This window comes from Columba livia, chromosome 1 (genome assembly GCF_036013475.1).
Source record: "Columba livia isolate bColLiv1 breed racing homer chromosome 1, bColLiv1.pat.W.v2, whole genome shotgun sequence".
NCBI lineage: Eukaryota > Metazoa > Chordata > Aves > Columbiformes > Columbidae > Columba > Columba livia.
In genome coordinates, this window is record NC_088602.1 from 149,856,063 (window position 1) to 149,876,395 (window position 20,333).

A 20,333-nucleotide genomic window follows, 5' to 3' on the forward strand; every position below is an offset into this window, starting at 1 on the left:
GGGATAGTAGGAATATCGCAGTTAGATATAATTAGGCTACAAGTCCTTTCTCAAGTGACTGTTGGAGGGGGGTTTGAAACCACAGGGAGTGAAATAAACTGTAGCTCATAACTTGTATAAGGGTGACCTGCTTTTCTTTTAGCATAAATAAAATTTTTATGCTAGTTTGGCTAGACATGGCAAAGTAGTACAAAGTATCTGTGTTGTGACCTGGTCCAGAAACACTGTCCATTTTTGATTGTGGGCGTTTAAGCAGTGTGACTTGTGAAAGGCCAAGCTGTTGTAAAGGCAAGAAAATAGCCATGTGCATGATGCAGTCTCTTAAATAATTTAAATCAGCTTGATATAGGAGACTTATCCTCTTTGACTGAGGGCTCTTCTGTAGGAAAGTATTTCTGCCTGAGAGCTTTGTATTTTTTTTCTTTGTTGAACAGTTCTTTGGGTAGTTGCTTAAAAAAATTTTCTTTTGGAGTATCTCATCTTGATAATTCTGTATTCTAAGGTGTGGATGTGTAGTTACTATGAACAACTCCTGGGATTAGGATATTAGGAGAAGAATACATCAACAGCCAACCAGGATCTTTAATTCAGCATTTCAACCTAAGAAAGGGCAAGAATCCCAAAATGCAGGAGCTGGGATTGGCTCTTAAGAGTATGTCTGGTTATACCTAATGTGCTGTCCTGTAGTAGCCTCTTTAATAAAGGAAAGGATTTTCCAGCTCTGTATGGGACGTATCAAACAACATTCATGTACTCTGTAAATACTCTGTCTCAAGTAACTGATAATTTATTAGGGAAGGTTACTGTATTTCTTTTCCATTTCTTTTGAACCCGATTTACTTCAGATAGTCTTAAATTTACTGTTCAGAAGAATTCTAAGACACCATGGAAGTTATCATATTGGTGTTATTTCTTTATCCAATTATATTGTTTGTTTTATGTGGAATAAAAGTGAAAGCATTTATTAACATGTGGTCACTTTAATTTTTATTGTCTGGAGACACAGTAATGTACATAAGCCAATTTTTTTCAAAAATCTACATAAGAAGCCTGCAGTTATTTTAAATTGTACTAAGCATGCCATAAAGGAAAATAGTTGTGTGTGATCAGAAAAGAGCATCTGTTCTTTATTTTGGAAAATTGTATCTATTTATTTGCAATTATTTGCAAATAAAAAATGGGCATCAGCATTGCCTGTATGTATTGTGTGTTTTTATTCTTGAAACTTGTGTCATGATTCCTGAAAAAACTGAACTCTTTCCTACCCACAGTTCTGCTTTTTCACTCTTTAGAGATGTAACTGAATTACTTCCTTCCTCTTGGAATATTTCGGAAAGAGGAGATGCTTCAAATGTACCATACCTTGTGGAGAGCACTGGCAGCCCCATTCACATTGCATAGCCCAAATTTCATAGAACCGCTCAGGTTGGAAGAGACCCTCAATCAAGATCAAGTCCAACCATTACCTACTCTGGCACTAAACCATGTTCCTAAGAACCTTGTCCATGCGCCTTCTAAACACCTCCAGACGTGGTGACTCCACCACTTCCCTGGGCAGCCTGTTCCAATGTCTGACAATCCTTTCTGTGAAGAATTTTTTCCTAATATCCAACCTGAACCTTCCCTGGCACAACTCGAGGCCATTTCCTCTCATCCTATCACTTGCTACTTGGGAGACCAACCCCCTCCATGCTACAACCTCCTTTCAGGTAGCTGTAGACAGCAATAAGATTTCCCCTCAGCCTCCTTTTCTCCAGGCTAAACAGCCCCTGTTCCCTCAGCTGCTCCTCATCAGACTTGTGCCCAAGACCCTTCACCAGCTTCATTGCCCTTCTCTGAACTCGGTCCAGCACCTCAATGTCTGTCTTGTAGTGAGGGGCCTAAAACTGAGCACAAGATCCAAGGTGGGGCCTCACCGGCACCAAGTACAGCAGGATGATCACTTCCCTAGTCCTGCTGGCCCCACTGTTCCTGATACAAGCCAGGATGCTGTTGGCCTTTTTGGTAATCTGGGCAAACTGCTGGGTCATATTCAGCCAGCTGTTCATCAAAGCCCCCAGTTTCAGTGCAGTGATATCTTTCAAGTAGGAAGGTTAAAGCTATTCAAGACATCAAAGCCCCAACTTCTGTTTAGGATCCCATGGGTACCCGTTTTGACTTTGAAACGTAGTTTGCTGTCCTGTGGAGTACCACATATGAAAGGAACTTGGTGCTTCAGCAGGTTCAGTGTGTTTTGTTTTGTTTTTAAGTAGATAGGATGAAGCTATTGACAACTTCATAAATGAAGAGCCCCACTATAGAGTTCAGAATCTAAGGGGTATCTGCTTCAGCTTCTAAAAATATTGTTTACTGTCCTGAGGAGTCCTGCATAAGGAACTCATCAACACTTTATTGGGTTAAACTTCTAAGTTGTCCTAAAATGTACGTCAGATAATCTTAGAACAAATACCAAGGTCTGAATTCAAGAGAAGCCTGTGTTCTTCTCCTGAGACCAATGTTTAGTGTTCTTGGATTATTTATTTATTTATTTGGTTTACTGTCTTTGTCTTGGAGATTATGCAGCCAGAATGCATCACAACCCTGTTTTCCAGTGGTCTTCTCAAGTGTGCATGGGGATTAGCATGGTTTTAACTGGATGTGGGATTCACCTGAAGAGCCTCTAATCGTAGCCCAGGTGTTTCCATGGGAAAGTACCTGTAACACTGCCATGTCTGGTAGGTGGAGTAGTGTCTATAGGTCTGTGTTTAATGAATATGTGCTGCAATTTATAATGCTGCACTGACTCTTGCATCTGTAGCTTTACAGAACAGTAATGGCAGTAGGTTGGAAAATGATGCAGCCTTATGTATTAGAGAACATGGGGAAGTGAAGGGGTGACCCAGGGAGCTTAAGGACCAGGAAAGGTCCTAGTAAGGACTTAGAAGGGCCATCTCTTCAGTGTCACCATTCACTTCAGCAATGCTTCACAGCCAAGCTAACATGGTGCTCTACCACAGGATCTTGTGAAGTCTAATTGTAATGGGATAGTTTATGGCAGCCAAGGTGAGAAGCGTGCAATGATTATTACAGAATATGATGGAATTTGGCTGTTGTTTGCGTGTACATGATGCCCACTCCCTCCTAATTGCTTTAAGGAAAACATATTTTCTTTCATGCCACTAACAAATGTCAGTTATGTTAGTTATAAAAAAAAAAGGAAAGGTCTCCTTTAAGGCTGGCGTGGCTGTGCTGTGGTTGTTCTGTTTCTTTAATGCTCAGTTGTTCTGAAACAGGTTTCAGTTGCTCTTTGCTACCAGTCTTGCTTGGGAAAGCTGCATTAACTGATCCGTTTCCCAACCAGTTGTTTCTGCTTCTCGTTTGTCCTGTGTGTGTTAAATTTTGATAGGAAGAGATTCCTTGCCCCTCTTTTTTATTATTCACTTTGTAGTCTGTTTCCCAATATGTTAATTAGGGAGTTTTACTTTGTGACATTCCTGAAGAGATTGTTCCTATTAAAAATGCTGTGAGCAGACTGCCCCATAAAGTAGGACTATATAACACTTTCCACTCCCATATACTTCTCCATACTTAACAATTGTTTTTTCTTTACCTTTCTGGTTCTCTATACATATTTGTAGTAAGAGTACTCTCCTTAGATCCTTTTTCTGGATTATCCATATATTCATTGTGTCCCACAGCAGATCTTATTCTGATTTATTTCTACTACACTTGTTAATATGTTATTTACTCATTCTTTTATTTTTGTTATTAACTGAAGCTATGAAGTTTCTGGGGCCATGTAGAAACTGCAGTTCTTACTAGAAGATGGTCTTATTTTCAGGACTTAGTGACTCCAGTATCCACAGCTTCTTTCTCATGTGTTTGGAGTGCCACACACATCTCGAGCACCTGAGAGTACTGAGAAATAGAAGACTCACACCTTAGTATCTTGGGTATTATTGTATGGCCAATAACTTCCTGTCTCCCAGCACCAACTTCAGTGCTGGGAAATGACGATGCAACTTTGCTGAAGTTGGTAGAGTGAACTCATTTGCATTGGTCATGAACTTGGCCCCAGGTCTGAAAGCTTAAGAAGGCAGTAGCTCAGGATAACCTGTTTCCAGTGGAGTGCTCTGAGAACGGTGATTAGGCCTGTTGTATTGCATTAGGGACATAAGAAAAGGCTTCAGGCAAGTTTCATTTCTCTTAAGATGCTAGCAACTGTGATTTCTCTACTTGCGATGTTTTGAGGATGTTGCTAAGGAGAAACAGACAAAAAGACCAAAATTAACTGCTAAAGCTTGAGTTACTTACACAAGGAAACATTCTACCTGATATCATAATTATTCTTAAAACTAATGCAGTTCCAGCATATCTAGTAAGGATATTTGCATTGAATTTGCAAATATTGTGCAGTAGATGCCTAAGCCTGACAGCCTATAAGGAAGGGGCAGAAAAGTATGGGGTTATTTTCATTGGTTTTGTTTTGTTTTTAATTTGAAAGCGTATTTGTGTTGCCTTTTTTCTTCTTCCCTAGTAGTTTTGCCAGGGAATTATCATCTGGAAGTTTCATGGGCAGAAGTTTAATCTTTGTTAATATGCAGTGATTTTTTTTTCTTTTTACTACAGTGTTGGTTTAGGAGATTTCTCTTCTTCCAGGTGAAGTCAAGGGCAATAAAACTTGCACAGTGTAAAGAAAAATCTTAGGTAGCTTGTTTCAAACCTCTGCTTGAATTTCTGTTCCATCTCTTTGTTACATCCCATTTCTTTCCGTGTCTTCAGCTCTTGGTAAGCACTTAGTTTCAACCCCAAAGGCTGGGGTAACTGGGACTGTTCTGTTCTCTTTCCCAGCTTTTTTGCGAAATATCCTTTTTCTATGAAAATGCATTGACAGGTTCCCTCTCATGTGACTTGATTTGCCAAGTGATACATGCTGCGAGTACTACTAAATGCCTTCATATCCTACTGTGCAAGAGCTTTTCAGTATTATTTGCTTATGCATATGCAACTGTTTGAAAAATTAAGCATGTAGAGGGATATTGTTATGATCTGGCCTTGGAGCAAGGAAGTTGTTTTGTGAGTTCAATACAGAGTGATGGTATTATGCAGGTTGAAAATTTTACATTTTTCAGATTTTTCACTATGCTTTGTGTAACAAAAGTCTTGTAAATTAGTTTCTCAAATGAGCTGCTTTTAGGTGTTGCAGGTTGGGACTTCATTTATTCCTTGCAGAAACATGAATTTGGAGCAACGAGTCCACTGACCTGAACAACTTAAAGCTCAGTCAAGGGTATTTTCCCTTTGTCAGCACGACACAGTTAAGGATATGTGTCAATGAAGAGAGTCCCTGTGGGTAACTGGGTTACTAGGATACAGCATAGACTGTATTTTAATTAGGCAGTTACTCTTCAGGCTGTCATTTCATTGCTTTGAGAGATTCTGTATTATATAATAGTCATAATGCAATTTAAGAAATAAAAATTGTTTTAAGGATGTATTTTTTTCACAAAGAATTTGTATGCATTGGAAACAAAATACTACTCAGTGATAGGCCATCTGTGCAAAGGAGAGGCTAATATAAATGTAATTGGTCTTTTCAAAAGCTTTTTGGAGGATGCTGCAGTGCTGAGCATAAATAGAAAGCTGCTTAGTAGTCATTTGGTTAGATGAAAACTGACACTGGCACTTCACAGACTAAAAATCAAGTTCCTCTGCAGAGAGCAATTAAAAAAAAAAAAATAAAAAGGAAAAAAACCACACAAGGGGGAAAGAAAGCTTTTTGTTTTTAAAAATGTGACCTGGTTATCATGATGAGCAAATCTGATGAGCTTTTCCTAGAATTAACATTTGTAAAGCCAATTCAAGTTTGTGTGTGCTTTATCCCTAACATATGGCTTCCCACATGATGATGTCATGTACAACTGAATGCCAAAAAAGCATGAGTGCTCTCAGCAAAAGCTACACTTTGAACTAGGATTTGATTTGCAGTTTTCTGTGTGTCTGCGTGTATGGCCAGCCAGCAGTCGCTCCAGAGCACTGAGCTCTGCACAAAGCCCTGGCTTTCCTCAACTGTGGGTGATGGTCTGTAGGAACATGCAGTGGCCATAGAAAGCTTCTGTATGGGAAATAATCTTTCTTCCTCCTGAGATGTTTGAAATGGTGTGAATTGTCATGGCAAATTTGCTTTCTCACCTCTGCATTCGGGTATCTATACAGAGCAGTTCTAGAGAGTGACTGTTGGTTTGAGGCATCTTGGTGCCGTAAGAGCTTTATGCAGTTCCACAAGCGAGGATTTATTTATCGTTCGGGTTTGCAGGTGGTGTGTAGGCATGACAGACTGTTCTGTGAACAGGGTTTGTTCCCAACACCACTTGTTGGCAGGCAGAGTTTTTCAAAGGTAATAATGCTGTTTCAGAGATAAAATCTCAGTGTGTGGTGATGATTATGGAGTGGATTGGGAGGCACGGGGAGGGGTGTTCTCCTTCTGTCCCCATCTGTGTGCTCTCCTGCCTGATCTGGTGGTGGGTGCACTGTTATCTTTTGTGTTGTGAAAAGCTTCGCTTGGGTTGCAAGATTTTTCCTCTATTGTGCAAAGCAGAATCTGTTACCATGCTATTAGATAAAGAGAAGCTGTGTTGTTTTTGGTTTTGTTTTTTTTTTTCTATTAATCTACCAATTACTGTTAACTGCTACAGCATCCTATTCAGCCTCAACAGTGTATATATTTGGAAGATTCCTGGATCAGAACACGGATTGCAAGTTTTCTGATGAGGTGTTGCATCAGCTGTGCAGTGCTAGCTGGGATCCCAGACTGCCTACAGCTCTTTAACATGATGGTTACCAGCAAAAGTGTCCTAAAGGAAGTTTTCAGCATTTGTTTTTTGTTGGTGGTTTTGGGAGAAAAAGAAAAAAAAAAAAAAAAGGAAGAAAATGTAAATGTCTAGTATTATAGGCTCATTGGTATCATGTTGATATCAGTTTGTACTGCAGTTGGTTTTCAAATGCAATAAATACTGGATGAGGAGTGTTGTATTTTTTTGACTTGGGTATGAAATGCAGTTAGACCATCTTCTACTAAACCTCTTCCTTTACAAAGACTTCATCAGCTCTGCTGGCAAGCAAGCAGGGGTTTCTCTTGGCCACTTTCCTTTGTGTTTTTGTGCATCTTTTCTCCTCACGCAGAGGTGGAAGCATGTGCTCATTTGCTGTGTGGGAGGAGGAGTTTCTTGGATACTTGCACCTGGGCAGCAGCTGAGCCACATCTGTTTGCATGTGGATAAAGAATGACTTCAAGATGTTCCTCTTCTTTCTTGGCTCTGTATTGAACCCTGAAGTGTGCAGAACTGAGCATGTGTGTACATAGGCACTGACTTTGCCTGCTTTCCATTAACACTATTGCTTTTTCTCTTAATACAACTTTTGCTATTTGTTATGAAATTTTACCTTCAACTGCACTGCAAAAGAGTGCCAAGACACAGTATAGATCTTGCATTTCTTTACTTTCTTTTTTAGTCTTCAGTCGGTACAAGCAGCTTAATTACTTAAAATTTGTAAGTGCATGTGGTAAACGATGTCAGACATTTTTGATCTTTTACAATAAGAAAATGAGCATCATTGAGATACAGCTGTTAGGACTCCAGCTGATTTGTGTCTCTTGCACATCCTAATTGTGCACTCCCCCAAGGCAGCTTTGGGCATGGGTGCAGCTTGTGTTTCAGGGAACAGGACCTTCCAAATGCTGCCCAGAGCCCCACAGAGGAGCTGGAGCTCAGGAAGGGAGGGACAGTACAGGCTCCCATCCCCTCCTCTGCCTGGCTTTTGTGTGCCAGGGCTGATTACTGTCACTGCTCAATCCATGCTTAATGCCTCCTGGAGAAGAAAGCAGACAGCTTTTCAGCTGCACATGCTTCTGTGACTGGTATTTTCCTGCAAGCCAGACACCTAAGAAATTGAGTTAGAGGCTTACACAAGAGATTTGTGAGCATTTTTTGCAATGAGCTAATGCGTACCAGGTCTTCTTGATGGCAGCTGGACTAAATGCATTTAAATAAGCTAGAAAGTTAAGTGTTAAGGCACATGAGGAAGAGTTGTGATTTTTTTCAGATACATTTGCATCTATTATTCTCTCTACCCTCAGGTGATCTCCTCCTATGCTGCATTCAGTTATTTCAATTTCTTACTTTATCGTTCTCAAATAAAAAGTTAAATAGTGGTGAATAGCAAAAATGTTGTTAAAAGCTTCCCTGAAATGTGATGTGCTACTCTACCCCCCATAGTCAAGGAGCTGCTTCAGGTGGTGAAAATTCCTCGTAAGTTCATAGCTTTAATTTTAATAATTTAGGAACTGTTGTTATCTAGTTAATAAATAGGAATTTTCCCATAATACTTGTAACATATGCAACACTAGTTACCTAAAATGCCACTATTTGAAACAATGGGCAGCAATAAAGAGCAAATTTTCTCAGTGCCTAAAAAACAAAGGTATTAAAATTTAATTTTGTAGATCATTGTGTTAGTACACAGATCACTTTTTTTAAAATGATATATGTTTTGAATTGCTTTGTTACTAGTCTGCTTGCACTTTCCGATGTTTGCAAACTTTATTGGCTGTTGTTTAGTTTCTCAAAAATAATAGAGAAAAAAATACTATAATAGTTCTATTCTCAAAGTTTGATTTTATTACAAGTAAAGACTTCTATGTTATATTTGTTGTTGTTGTGCCTGTACCTATTGTCTATAGTTCAAAATCTCCATGATGTAGGAAATTACCTACATGTTAGCAGATATTGATAGTTGTGGTAATGTACAATTGCCATGTTTTAATAGCAGAGTGCAGAGGAGCAATGCAGCTGTTTTGAAGTTGCATGAAAGATCAGTGGCAGAGGTGAGATTACATCTTGGATCCTGTGTTAAAAAATATATGGAAGTATGTTTATTATAAATTAAATATCAAAATATGAAAGCATATGATTATATTATTACAGTATATATTTGAAAAGTGGTCTTTTTCTACTTTGTTATAGAGTATAAACAGACATTACTTTCCAGCACTGCAGCTACAGGAAAAACAAAAACTACATCCTTCTCATTGCTTTCTGGAAAAATACCTAGTCTAGTTCCTGGTTTATGAACACATGTAGTTTTTTGGCAAGCTGACATGGTGTATTTTTGTCACTAAAGATGTCAACAGACTGCAGCAGTCCTTTTCTGTAGTCATGGGGCAGCATTATGCTGGTGTTATGGCCCTTCCCAAATTCACATAAATCTGCGCCAGCATTAAGGGTGCCCGGCCATGCTTCTGTAAATACAGATTAGGCAGTTGGAGGGGTCATTGTGTTCAGTGACAGGTTTCATTACTTGCGAATTTCACTCAGGCTCTTACCAGTTTTCGGGGCAGCAGAACCAGCAGAGTTCATCACCCCAAGCTCATTTCCCATGCTATCGCTTCTCCTGAGTCCCAGTGTCATTGTCAGAGCTGAGGCATTGTACTGTGGTGCCATCTGGGGTGCCCGTGGCTCCTGCCGTGAGTTTTTGCCCTTCCTCCCCTTTTCTGTCACTTGGGATCACAGCTTTGCTTCCAAGCTGTCTATTCTTTTCCATAACGTTATCAGCTTGGTGGAGTTTGGCGCGTCTGATTGCTATCCTGCCACTGTTGCCCAGCTCAATGGCAGTACAGTTGCTGCACAGCGAAACCATCACCCAACAGCAACAGCTGTGCAAACAGACACATCAGCATTGATATTCATCAATAGCTTTGTGCGCTTGCGGTGTTGAGATATACCAGAACATGTGCAGTCTGTCTGCTTTCTTTGTCCCGCAGTATAGCCAGATTGGCTGCTCCGCACTGGTGAGGGTGCGATTGTCCCGCCGTGATGTGCCCGCGCCTTCTTCCCTTGTTCCTCCGCTTTTCCCTCCTCTTTGTGGGCTGTCTGGCTGCTCTCAGGCACATCTGCCATGCGTCCCATCTGCTCTCCATGAGAGGCGCGCACGGCTCTGACAAGCAGCATTCAAGTAGTGTGCTATTCTTCTGGAGATGACGGAAAACAGTAATTTGTATTGTTAATGGCATGTCACTAATGCACCCCACTTCAAAAATGCGAAGCAAAGTAAACAGCATGGAACACTGGCTTGTGAACTTGCTGGTGAAGTTTTTTTCAAAATCTTATATGCACAAATGAATTTCTCCCACTCCACTTATCTCAAGTAACAATGCTCTTACCTTGTCTTACAGCTTGTAACTTTTTCAAGGCATGATGGGTTTTCCTGAAAAAAATGAAACATTTTCAGGTGTCGTGTTTTTCCCTTCCTGGCATTAGGTGTATGATAAAATTATTATATACTATGACTTTGTGTTTCAAGGAAAAAAACATTAGCAGACTGTAAAGAAAAAGCTAGTTCTAAAGTCAGAATCAATTTAAAGCCAAGGTTGCCCTTGCCTCTTAGTCATGTCTATTGGCCAGCTTACAATGTTGCTTCAGAAGATCCTTCTGTGATGGGTATTCACTTCCAGCAGGATCTTGCCTTGTGACAGCTCCCCCTATCAAACTGAACACAGATAAAGGGAGCTCCCTGTGGGTGAAGGAAGATGATACACAGCATAGCGATGTATAGGTAGTAGAACTGTTTTGTTTGTGGTATCACCTCTGGCTTTGGGTCGAAGATTTGTGGAGATCTGTGATCAAAAGTGCAGTTACTAATCAGTATGTATTCACCTTTACCAGTCATATAAACTGTAATGTGTAGCAGCTCTGTGTTTAACCCACTGTGTTGAAGCTAATACAGTTGTCTTGTGTTACTGCTGCAGGGATTTACAACATGAAGCCACGATGAAGAAGACGAACTTATTTCTCTTAGCCCATTTGTGTGCAATTTGGAATTCGCTGTGAGCGAGCACTGGGTATCCAAAGTGCGACCAAAGTACACAGGATTTTACAGGGCTGGCTGAAAGGAACTGTGCATGCATATAGGGAGAGAAGTAATTCACTTGGGCAGTGTTTGTTTCATAGCCTTGCAAGTCTTTGCTTTATTAACTCCCTGCTTACTAAAAATGTCACAAAGAAAAATAAAGGCTGGAAGCCCAAGTCAAAGGAAGGAGTGAGGCTAGGGAGACTTTTAGCGAGGAAAAAACATTGAACAGGTTTTCGTCAGCAAATGGGGCTGGCTCCGGTTTTCAGTTCTCTGCTTGCTAGAAACTGCTTTTTCTGGTATTCTACGTTAACTGCTTGTGGAAGTTGTTATTCCATGGTGGCTGTACTGTGCCATGTTCAAAGAGCTGACCTCCATGCAAGAAGGATGGACTTGTGTATTTGCCTTACATAGATTTTACAAGAGTGTACCTGTTGTGTTTTTCTTCTTTTTCTTCATTCTCTTTTCTCTTTTTTCTTTTCCCTCTTCCTCCCTCCTCTTCCTCCCTCCTCTTCCTCCCTCCTCTTCCTCCCTCCTCTTCCTCCCTCCTCTTCCTCCCTCCTCTTCCTCCCTCCTCTTCCTCCCTCCTCTTCCTCCCTCCTCTTCCTCCTTTCTTTTTTTTGTTTCCCTGAGAGCATTGTAAGGCAGTATATTTTATTAGCACACTACAACATAAAGCTGGCAATGCTTACAGCGAGAGGAAAAGATGGATTGGGACTGCTTGAGAGAATAGTATCTGTATATGTGATTAGGTGTGATTAGTGGTACCGTGGTATTAGCTCTGTGCATTCATTCTTGTAATTGTGCTTTTCAGATCAGCAGATTAAAAACTTATCAAGACATGTCAGCATTTGAAAAGTTGCATCAAGGAATTCAGCAAGCAGACCAGGGAGGAGCGATGAAAACAGTAGTTTATCACCTTTAGAAAGTGTCTTTAGACTGACAATAGTGTGTTAACAGATAGGTGAGCTATTCCTGCAAGATCTGCCACAGGTTTACTGAGTTCAAGGCATCCTCTAAAGGGTTACAAAAGTAGTTGCAGTTGAGAGGTGTACTGTATCACTGTCTGGCATTTTATGCTGTGTATGGTCATTCTCATTTTCAACTGGTCCCTGGTGGTTTAACTGAGGGGGTGTCCTGGTTTTGTTAAAAAACAAGTTTCTCTTTTAGTGAATTTGCCTGTCATTTTCCTGGGGAACGAGATACATGTTTTGGTAAACATAGCAATGGAATGCTAACTTATCAATAAGGAGAGATTCACATCTCACGAGAGGGGCAATGAGAAAACAAGTGACCAAGAAACTGACCAACTGTATATAACATTCCATTCATGTGAATATTTCATATAAAAGTGGGAGATCACAAGGCCTAGTGAGAGACTGAATCCAGCTCCGGTTGGCTGCAGAGTCCAATCCAGGACTTTGGGTGCCAGCTCTGCAGTTGCTGAGACTTTCAAGATTGGTTTTATATATTTTGTATTATTTTCTCTATTCTTATTAGTAGCATTAGTAAAACATTGTTAATTTTTCCAACTCTTCTCTCTCTGTCCTCCTTTCCCTCCCGATCGCCTGTCCCTAGTGGGAAGGGGGGAGAAGGGGGGCAAAAGTGGGGAGGAGAGAAGGTTAACAATACATCTGCCAGGGTTTTATTGTCACCCCCCCAATCTAAACCCTCGACAGTGGGATTCCTGGCCCCTGCTCCATACCCCTCCCCTCGCTTTTTTAATGTGTGTTGTCAGTAAGTTCCAGTAGCACTGTATGGACACTGAAAACACTGTATGGACATATGAAAACAGGGTGATTAGGTGGGATAGATAATTTAAGGATGAAGCCTTTGTGTATATCCTTGAAAAATACCCTGTAGCAATTTTGTAATTTCCTTCAATATTCATCTCTGAAGGCTACTAATCCAGTCTTGACATTTCAGAAAAGTACTTAAGCAATAATCAACCTTTTCTCTGCAAAATGTTTCCATGGTTGGAAAAGCTTTTATACAGATCTCTGTAACTCAAGAACACTTTTGTTAGAGAGGAGGAATTATAATCAAGTTATGCAAATGATATTCATATGTGATTTTTGCAAGTATTTTATTAAAATATCTGGTGAATTCCTAGCTTTTTCTCCATCATGTTTGAAGCTTACTACTTGAATTCTGCAAACTGGAGCAGTGAAACCTTTATCGCAGGTGGCCCATAAACAGGTTTCTCTTGCAGCAGTTTGTGAATAAAGATGGCAATTGTGTAATGAAGGAGTTTGTCACTGACTGCTGAAAGGCCACAAGTTCAATGCATGGCTGACCGTGTAAGTGTAATTACTGGACCTGTTGCTTAGCAAAGTCTTATAGTTGATGTCAGGTCCACACTTGCCTTACATAAAGGGAACCCCTCTTCATCTCTCATTAAGTGTCACTCATTTCTGATACCAGCAGGATCTAGTCCTTGAAACAGAACAGATTTACTAGTGAGCCTAATATTAAGAAATAATAAAACCAGAGGAAATGAAGTGATACTAAAAGAAAACAGAAGACCTAAAGTTACACAGAATTTTTCCCTGCATTGTTTCTTGTTACCCTTTTTGGTATGTTTACTTCGTGTGACCATTGGCTGCCATGCACTGTAGCTTCATGTGAGTAAGAGGGAGGGACTTTATGTCCTTCCTTGGGGCTCGCTGGAGCACTGCTGGAGAGAGAGCAGTAGTTAAAAAGTGACAGGGGCTTGTGTTGTCCTGCTCATTTCCCGGGAACAGAGTTCCATGGGGAATGTTATTGTTTGTGCTGATTCGCTCATGGAGATTTTTCATATACTGAGAGGTTTTGTCTCAGCCCTTGAATTCTGGGCAGCTGTCTCCAAAAATACTGTGTGTGAGGTTTGCTCATTGCGATCTTACTACTTGTGCTAATCTGGTGGGTTTTGTTTTTTCTTTTTCTCTCTCCCTCTTTATATAGATGAGAGATCCTCGGAGCAGCAAAATTTTACCTTTTTCTCAATGGACTCAAAAGTGCACCAAAGCATATCAGGCAGCAGGACACAAATGGCCTTAGCAAAAAGTACTTTGGAGTCCCAAGAAAGTAATTTCCTTCAAATGGTTTTTTCATCAGTTACCACTCCTTTTGATGTGACTTTATTTAACCAAGGAGAAATCGTCAGGATTTCAGAAGGGAGAAGTACACCGTTGGTAGATGTCTCCATAACAAGCAATGAGGCATTCTTAAGTGACAATGAATTTATTAGCTCATTTCCAAAGGCACAGTGGACTCCTCCACTGAAGTCTTTTGCAGTTTTAACAGATCATCACTCTGTTAATACAGTAGAGCCACCAAGAGAAACGTTAGAAACTGTGTTGCTAACACCTTCATTATCTCTCCTTTTTTCACCATATGATATCTCAAAAGCAACACAGCAGAAGACTCTGAGTGCTGTCCCTGAAGACAGTAATGCTCTTGCAGAACTGGAGTCTTTTGTACCAGATAGTGAAGTACTAACTGCAAGCAGAGACTTGCCGTTGTACCCTCCAAATACAGCTATTTATTTCACTTCCATTCCTTCTGAGGCAGGAGTTGCAATGCGGGAAAACATAAATGCAAGTTTAACAGCTCTGCCTTTTGGAGCTGCTTCAGAAGAGTCACCTCTTCATCTCAAGCTGCTGGCTAAAATTACCCCTCTGACCCCAGATGCCACAGCACAAAGTGCAGACTTGTATGGTGATGTTTATGCTGCTGCGAGTAGCAGGGCAGCAGAAACTCCCAGTTCATGGACCTACCCCAGTCCAAGCATTTTGTGGTCCACGCCGGCTTCAGGAGCTGATGCTGAGCCTGCTCCATTTCCTATTAGTCTTCCACTCGCCTCTTTCCAGCCTCGCTCAGCTGCCATTTCCTCAGACTCTAATACAGTTCTTAATGCCAGCCTGTTTACACATGAATTCTCCAGCGCAGCACCAAATTTGCCTGCTGGCTCAGAAATACCAAGTCAATTGGAGCTTGGCAGTGAGCTCACAAGTCCAGTGCCTTTCACAAGATCATACAGTTCTTGTCTGTATTGTGACTCAGTTTCACTGCTGCCAGAAGGAGGCTTTTCCCCAGAACATGATGTGGGCTCAGGCGATTATCTGGAAACTTTGTCCATCAGAGTCTCTGAAGTACAAGGCATAACTCCATTTACAACAATAATTACTGACAGGTATGAATTAGAGGAGTCTACACCTGAGATTTTTGATACTTCTTTTCCATCAAGACCAGTTGTTTCATTTTCTTCAAGATTTGCAGAAATCCCTGATTCAAGCGTGTTTTTACCAAGCACTACAGACACTGACCTTAACACTGAAACACCTATAACAATTTCTCCTTCCTACTATCAGCTCTCTGGAGGAACATCACCGAACATCTCTGCCCAGTTTTCCCTTCCTGTTCTGGAAACAGTTTTGCAGACATCAAGGGCTCATGTAGAACTTCCTGGTGCCACCACCACTGTGCTTGATTCTACGTTCATACTGAGTGAGCCAGTAGCATCATTTCCAGTCAGCCATACAACTTTGCTAGAGTCTCCAGAATTAATGCCATCAGAATCTGTGGTTTTGCTTGACAGGACATCTGCAAGGGAAGAACCGTCTTCAAATTTTTCAGATTTTCCATCCAGTCTTTTATCAACACCATATCTTATTGAACCTAGCTACTTGTCTTTATCATCGGCCGTGCTGAGTTCTTACTCTGTCATGCAAAGTGATTTATCAACACTCTTACCTCAGACCTTGTTGACTGGGACATCAGTACTTTCTGAGGATGTTTCCAGCTGGGAGTCAGCTACCACTGTCAGCTCTGCCACTGACACTGAGGTTTCTCAGTTCCCTCTCAGCCAAACATCATCCTTTTACTCAAATGAATCTTCTGTTCCAGGTGCACGTGTTCCTGAAATAACGCCATCATCAGATTTTCACTCTGAGTCGTCTGTGTTTCTGGAAGCACCCTCAGTTTTGGCAGCGGGCTCTGAAGTTGTGTTTACCTCAGCTGTTACAGGAGCTACCTCTCTGGTGGAGCCTTCACTCTCCACCTCCCACTCCGTGGTTCCTACCCTGGTGCTGCCTGCATCTGACACCCACTCTGTTACCAGCAGCGTCTTGCTCAGTGAAACAAATCTGATCTCTTTGTTTACTACCTTTCCGGCGACTCCTGTCTTAAATATATCTTCATCTTTACTATCAACTGCTCCAGCTTTTGATGAGGATATTGGTGCTACAATTAACCCCACACTGCTTTTAACTTCTGGCAGTGAGGGCAGTACCCTAACAGCCCTTCCTCCTGTAGACCCCATGAACCTGACATCACGTGTCGACACCAGCAGTGTGATGCCCTCTCCTACAGCATCTCTGCCTGTGACCACGTCGTTTGCTCCCACACAGTTTCTTCCCACTTCTAGCCCTCCCACCGGGGATGAAGTTCCAGCAGGAAGCAGCGTAGCTGCTGGTACTGATGCATCAGCTGCTCCCACCGCTGTCCCCACAACCAGTGCCACCAGTGCCACAGGCAGCAACGGCACGACTGCTTCAGGCAGCCTGGGGACGTTCTCCTCCTCCACTCCACTGGTGACCACTGCTCCATCTGAACCTGTGGTCATAACCTCTGCTGTGACCACTACCAGGCAACCCTACGTCTGCGACATCACGGTTCCCGATGCTTACTTAGTCACTGCAGGTAAGAGATTCCTAACATTTTTATTTTGTTTTTCAGAAGCCACTGTAAGGTAGACCCCCTAGCTAAATTTCAGGTATTTAGTTAGCTAAAGGAAGCCTTCCAAAGAAATATGGTGTAAATTTAGAAAAATGGCTGTAAAAGCATTGATTTATCATTTACTCTTGAAAATAATAGAGTTCACTTTAACAAAATCCATTGTGATAGTGAGTTACGTATGCATTACACTGCACCGAGAATTAAATTGTCTTCTAAAATTGCTGATGTGTACATACAAGTATACTGAATTGAAGGTTGCTTTATAATTTCATGGGTTATAAATGAGTGTTATTGTCATGGGACTGTTCTATAGAACTATTAAATATTCTGACTAAGTTTCTCCTTTCAGTTGTTGCTGCTGTTTATAAAAAAAACCTGCATGTGAGGTAATGTTGTGTTATGGAAGAAGAGAGTTGGTTTAAAAAATGTTTAGGTTTCATTACCATTTTTATAATTGTAACGTACTAGCTTATGTTTATACTTTTTCTCCTACTGTACTTAACTTCAGTTGGATTTGGTGTGTTTGTAACCAAAAAAAGTGACGTTACTTTGTTTCAAAATTAATTGCCTCAGCATCTGTGTTTGCTTTTGTGGTGTGTTCCTACCTCTTCCTAGCTTGTTAACAAAACAATACTAGCCAACTAATCCAGGGCAGCTGCAGAAGTGCTGCATGTTCTGTGGTAAGCAACACATTTTCCCCTTACGATTTACTTGTAATATGTAAACCAGAATGAGCATAACCTTATCCTTCAGACAGGAAGGTGAGCTGGCTGTGCTGTTGATGAGGAAGTTGTTGTTGTTTTTTCTTTAACCTGTAATTTGACTAGTTCCATGGGCAAGTTACTGATGGAAAGTAAATGCAAGATGACAAGGCAACACTTTTTAGTTGTTTCCATGACCGTAGTCACAGTCTCAAGGGTGACTGTAACGGACATGACATCCGTAGGGATGTAGGTTTTTTTTAAAGCAGTTTCTTAGTTGGTGGATATCCCTTTCAGTAATCAATGTCAAGTTTGTTTACTTTTTATTTAAGAGTAAAGTAGATGCATATTTTCTGTGGCTTTTTTCTGACCCTATCTGCATTCCATGTGTTGCCTACAAAGCTTTAGCTGCGCTATGACAGCAGGCTCATTGTGCACAGGTCAGACTGAATGTGCTGCAACTTTGAGATCCAATTTGAATGCCCCAGTGGCTCCTTAGGAGATTCTTTTACTAGAATGCTAAAGACATTAGATGTGGAAAAACAAAACGAGAGAGAAAGTAAATCTGGAGTTCCTTCAGCTGTATGCACAGTCACTTTTTAGGATACAGTCACACCTTTACCTGTTTCCTTGTGCATCATCTTATCCATTTGATGCAGTTGATCTCATTGTGTGCTTTTTCATGCATTGCACAATTGAAAATGCAGCTTTGTATCAAAGCTCAGGAGATGAAGCTAAAATGTATTAATTGACTGACATTAATTTCCAGTACTGGCCCGAAGAGCTGTTCTACCAAATGTCAGTGAATCCATCAGAGAAGTGCTCAGAGTTCAGTTCAGGCGACCAGTAGAGCTGGAGGTAAGTGGGATGAAGTGTGTGCAAGTACTCTTTGATCAATATAATACCATAGTCATTTTAGTTCACAGGTTAAAATGGTGATTTAAAAACAGCCCATGTGGGACTATAATATATCAGAGAGCAGTTTATTCTAAGTCAAATGTTAGTCATGTTTGTGGTTGTTTGTTTGTTTGCTTGTTTTTTAATATAACATTAGTATGACATCAGCTTTTTTGCTTTTAGAATGTCAGCATTTTCTGATCTTTCTTCATTTTGCCAGAGGTGAGCAAGCAGTGCCCAGCCTCTACTGCTCAGCTCCTTTGACTGCTGAATTGAAACTGAACTGAAAAGGTTTTACCCTTTGAAATAGCTGTACAAAAGTTTTATTTCTGCTAGCACCTTAAACAAAACAAAACCTTCTGCACAGTGTTGTGATATTTTATGTTATAAGTGAGGCCATCAACACTTGCAGGGGAACTAGTGGAATCCCAAATACAGGATTTGGCAGATGAAAAAGGCAGGGAAAAAAATCAGGTGTGCAATTGTAAGATGTTATTTTTAAGACTTCAAATAGGTGTGACTCAGGTCCTTCCCCCACTCACAGGGCTAGGAATTGCTGCATTCTTGGTTTGTTTGTTTGGGGTTGTTTGTTTTTGTTTGTTTTTGTTTGTTTGTTTGTTTTAAAAAATCTTCTGTTTTGATGTTTAAAGACTTACCTTTGAGCAATATTTCAGTATTATTTCCTAACCTCAAAGTGAGACTCTGTTCTTCCCCTCTATGTGAATCCCTCTGTCTGAGAGGAAAAGACTGTAGTTTGGCGGTACCTTTGTTGTATAATCAGATGCTTAACACTGGGGACAAAATGAAATGTTTTAATGGAAGTACTGGTGTAGCTGCAGGTTCAGCTGCACTTGCAACTTTTCATGTCTGCGTTCATCTAGATGTGATAGCCCAGCACCACATTATCTTACTTTTTTGAGTCTATGATCTCATTTTCATTATGAAGTTAACTCACATAGTAGTTTGAATGTTTCCGTAGCTTGAGTTTCTCTGTGCACAGGATCCTTTGATGCCTCTAACTTCTGCTTGCCGATCTCTGTGGGGAAATAGTGTTTTGACAGCTCCTGCCATAATCACTGCACTCAGTAATTAAACAACTCCTTTCTGGTATTTGAGATCATCCCTCTCTACTACCTAGTCAAGATAGGAGTGTTATAAATTTCTGCCAAACTTCAGCCACAGTGAGCTGCAGCTATAAATTATGTTTAGTTTAAGTCCGTTTAGCAATACCCGCCTATAAGCTTTTTTAGGATTTTTTTTGTAAATAACAGATTTTTCTTCTGGTTTGTGAGTTATGCTTTCTGATTGTGCAAACTGGCATAGTCAAGTAAAAGCCAAAAGTTCACAATGATAGAACTACACTAATTTTCAGTGACCTTATATGCTTCAATAATATTGAAGCACTTACCCTCTTAATAATAACAGCACTAAGACAAAATCTATTGCTAAATATTTGAAGGCTGATTGGAACCAACATTTGGTGTCTTGCTTCTTTATATTTTTGCCCTTTAAATTCCTTTCTTTCATGTGCACTATTCCCTTGTAAAGGTCTCAATAGGATATTTTGGCCCTAAGGCTGCGCAGAAGCAACTGTTTTAATAAATAATGCAGTTAGTCCAGCTTCATTCTTTGCAAATTCTTTTTTATCAAAAGGAGAAAGCATCTCTGTAGAATCAGTTATGCTTATTTTGTGCTAGAATGCTGCTATTGTTTGTATTCCCTTCATGATGACTTCAGTATGGGTTTTGCACTAAATATAATCACTAGCAAATGTCTTCACTTATAATGGTGAAATACTAACAAAACTGTTATTTCAAATAAAGAGCTGTCTTATAGTATCAGCATGTTTAACAGTGAGGTAATGCAAAATTTTAAACAGAATTTGTCTATATTGCTAAACTTAATTAATCAAACAGACCTGACTTTTGTTGCTTGAGAGTACCCAGGAACCGTGTGTACATTTTGCAGGTTATGGTAAAGCAGCGCACTTCTCTAAGCTGCCTTTTTACTGTGTCTCCTATTACAGCTTACAGATGTTGTTGCCCTGCTGTGATGTAATGCATCGTAAATCGGGAGACAGTCTTGTTAAATTTAACTCGGTAATAATGTATGCTTTAAAAATAAAATCCATGG

The 20,333-nt window shown here is 40.5% G+C and overlaps 1 protein-coding gene across 5 annotated transcripts in view; it reads left to right on the top strand.

The window, feature by feature from the left end:
* KIAA1549 (KIAA1549 ortholog) overlaps positions 1–20,333 on the top strand; it is a 143,632-nt gene that overhangs the window by 53,439 nt on the left and 69,860 nt on the right. For all 5 annotated transcript variants that reach the window (XR_010467486.1, XM_065038005.1, XM_065038024.1 and 2 more), the window contains exons 2-3: positions 13,828–16,566; positions 18,073–18,161. Coding sequence is in view for 4 of the 5 variants with exons in the window: in XM_065038005.1 (XP_064894077.1) it covers positions 13,828–16,566; positions 18,073–18,161 (2,828 nt within the window). In the remaining variant the exon portion in view is untranslated. The remainder of the gene's footprint in view (positions 1–13,827; positions 16,567–18,072; positions 18,162–20,333) is intronic.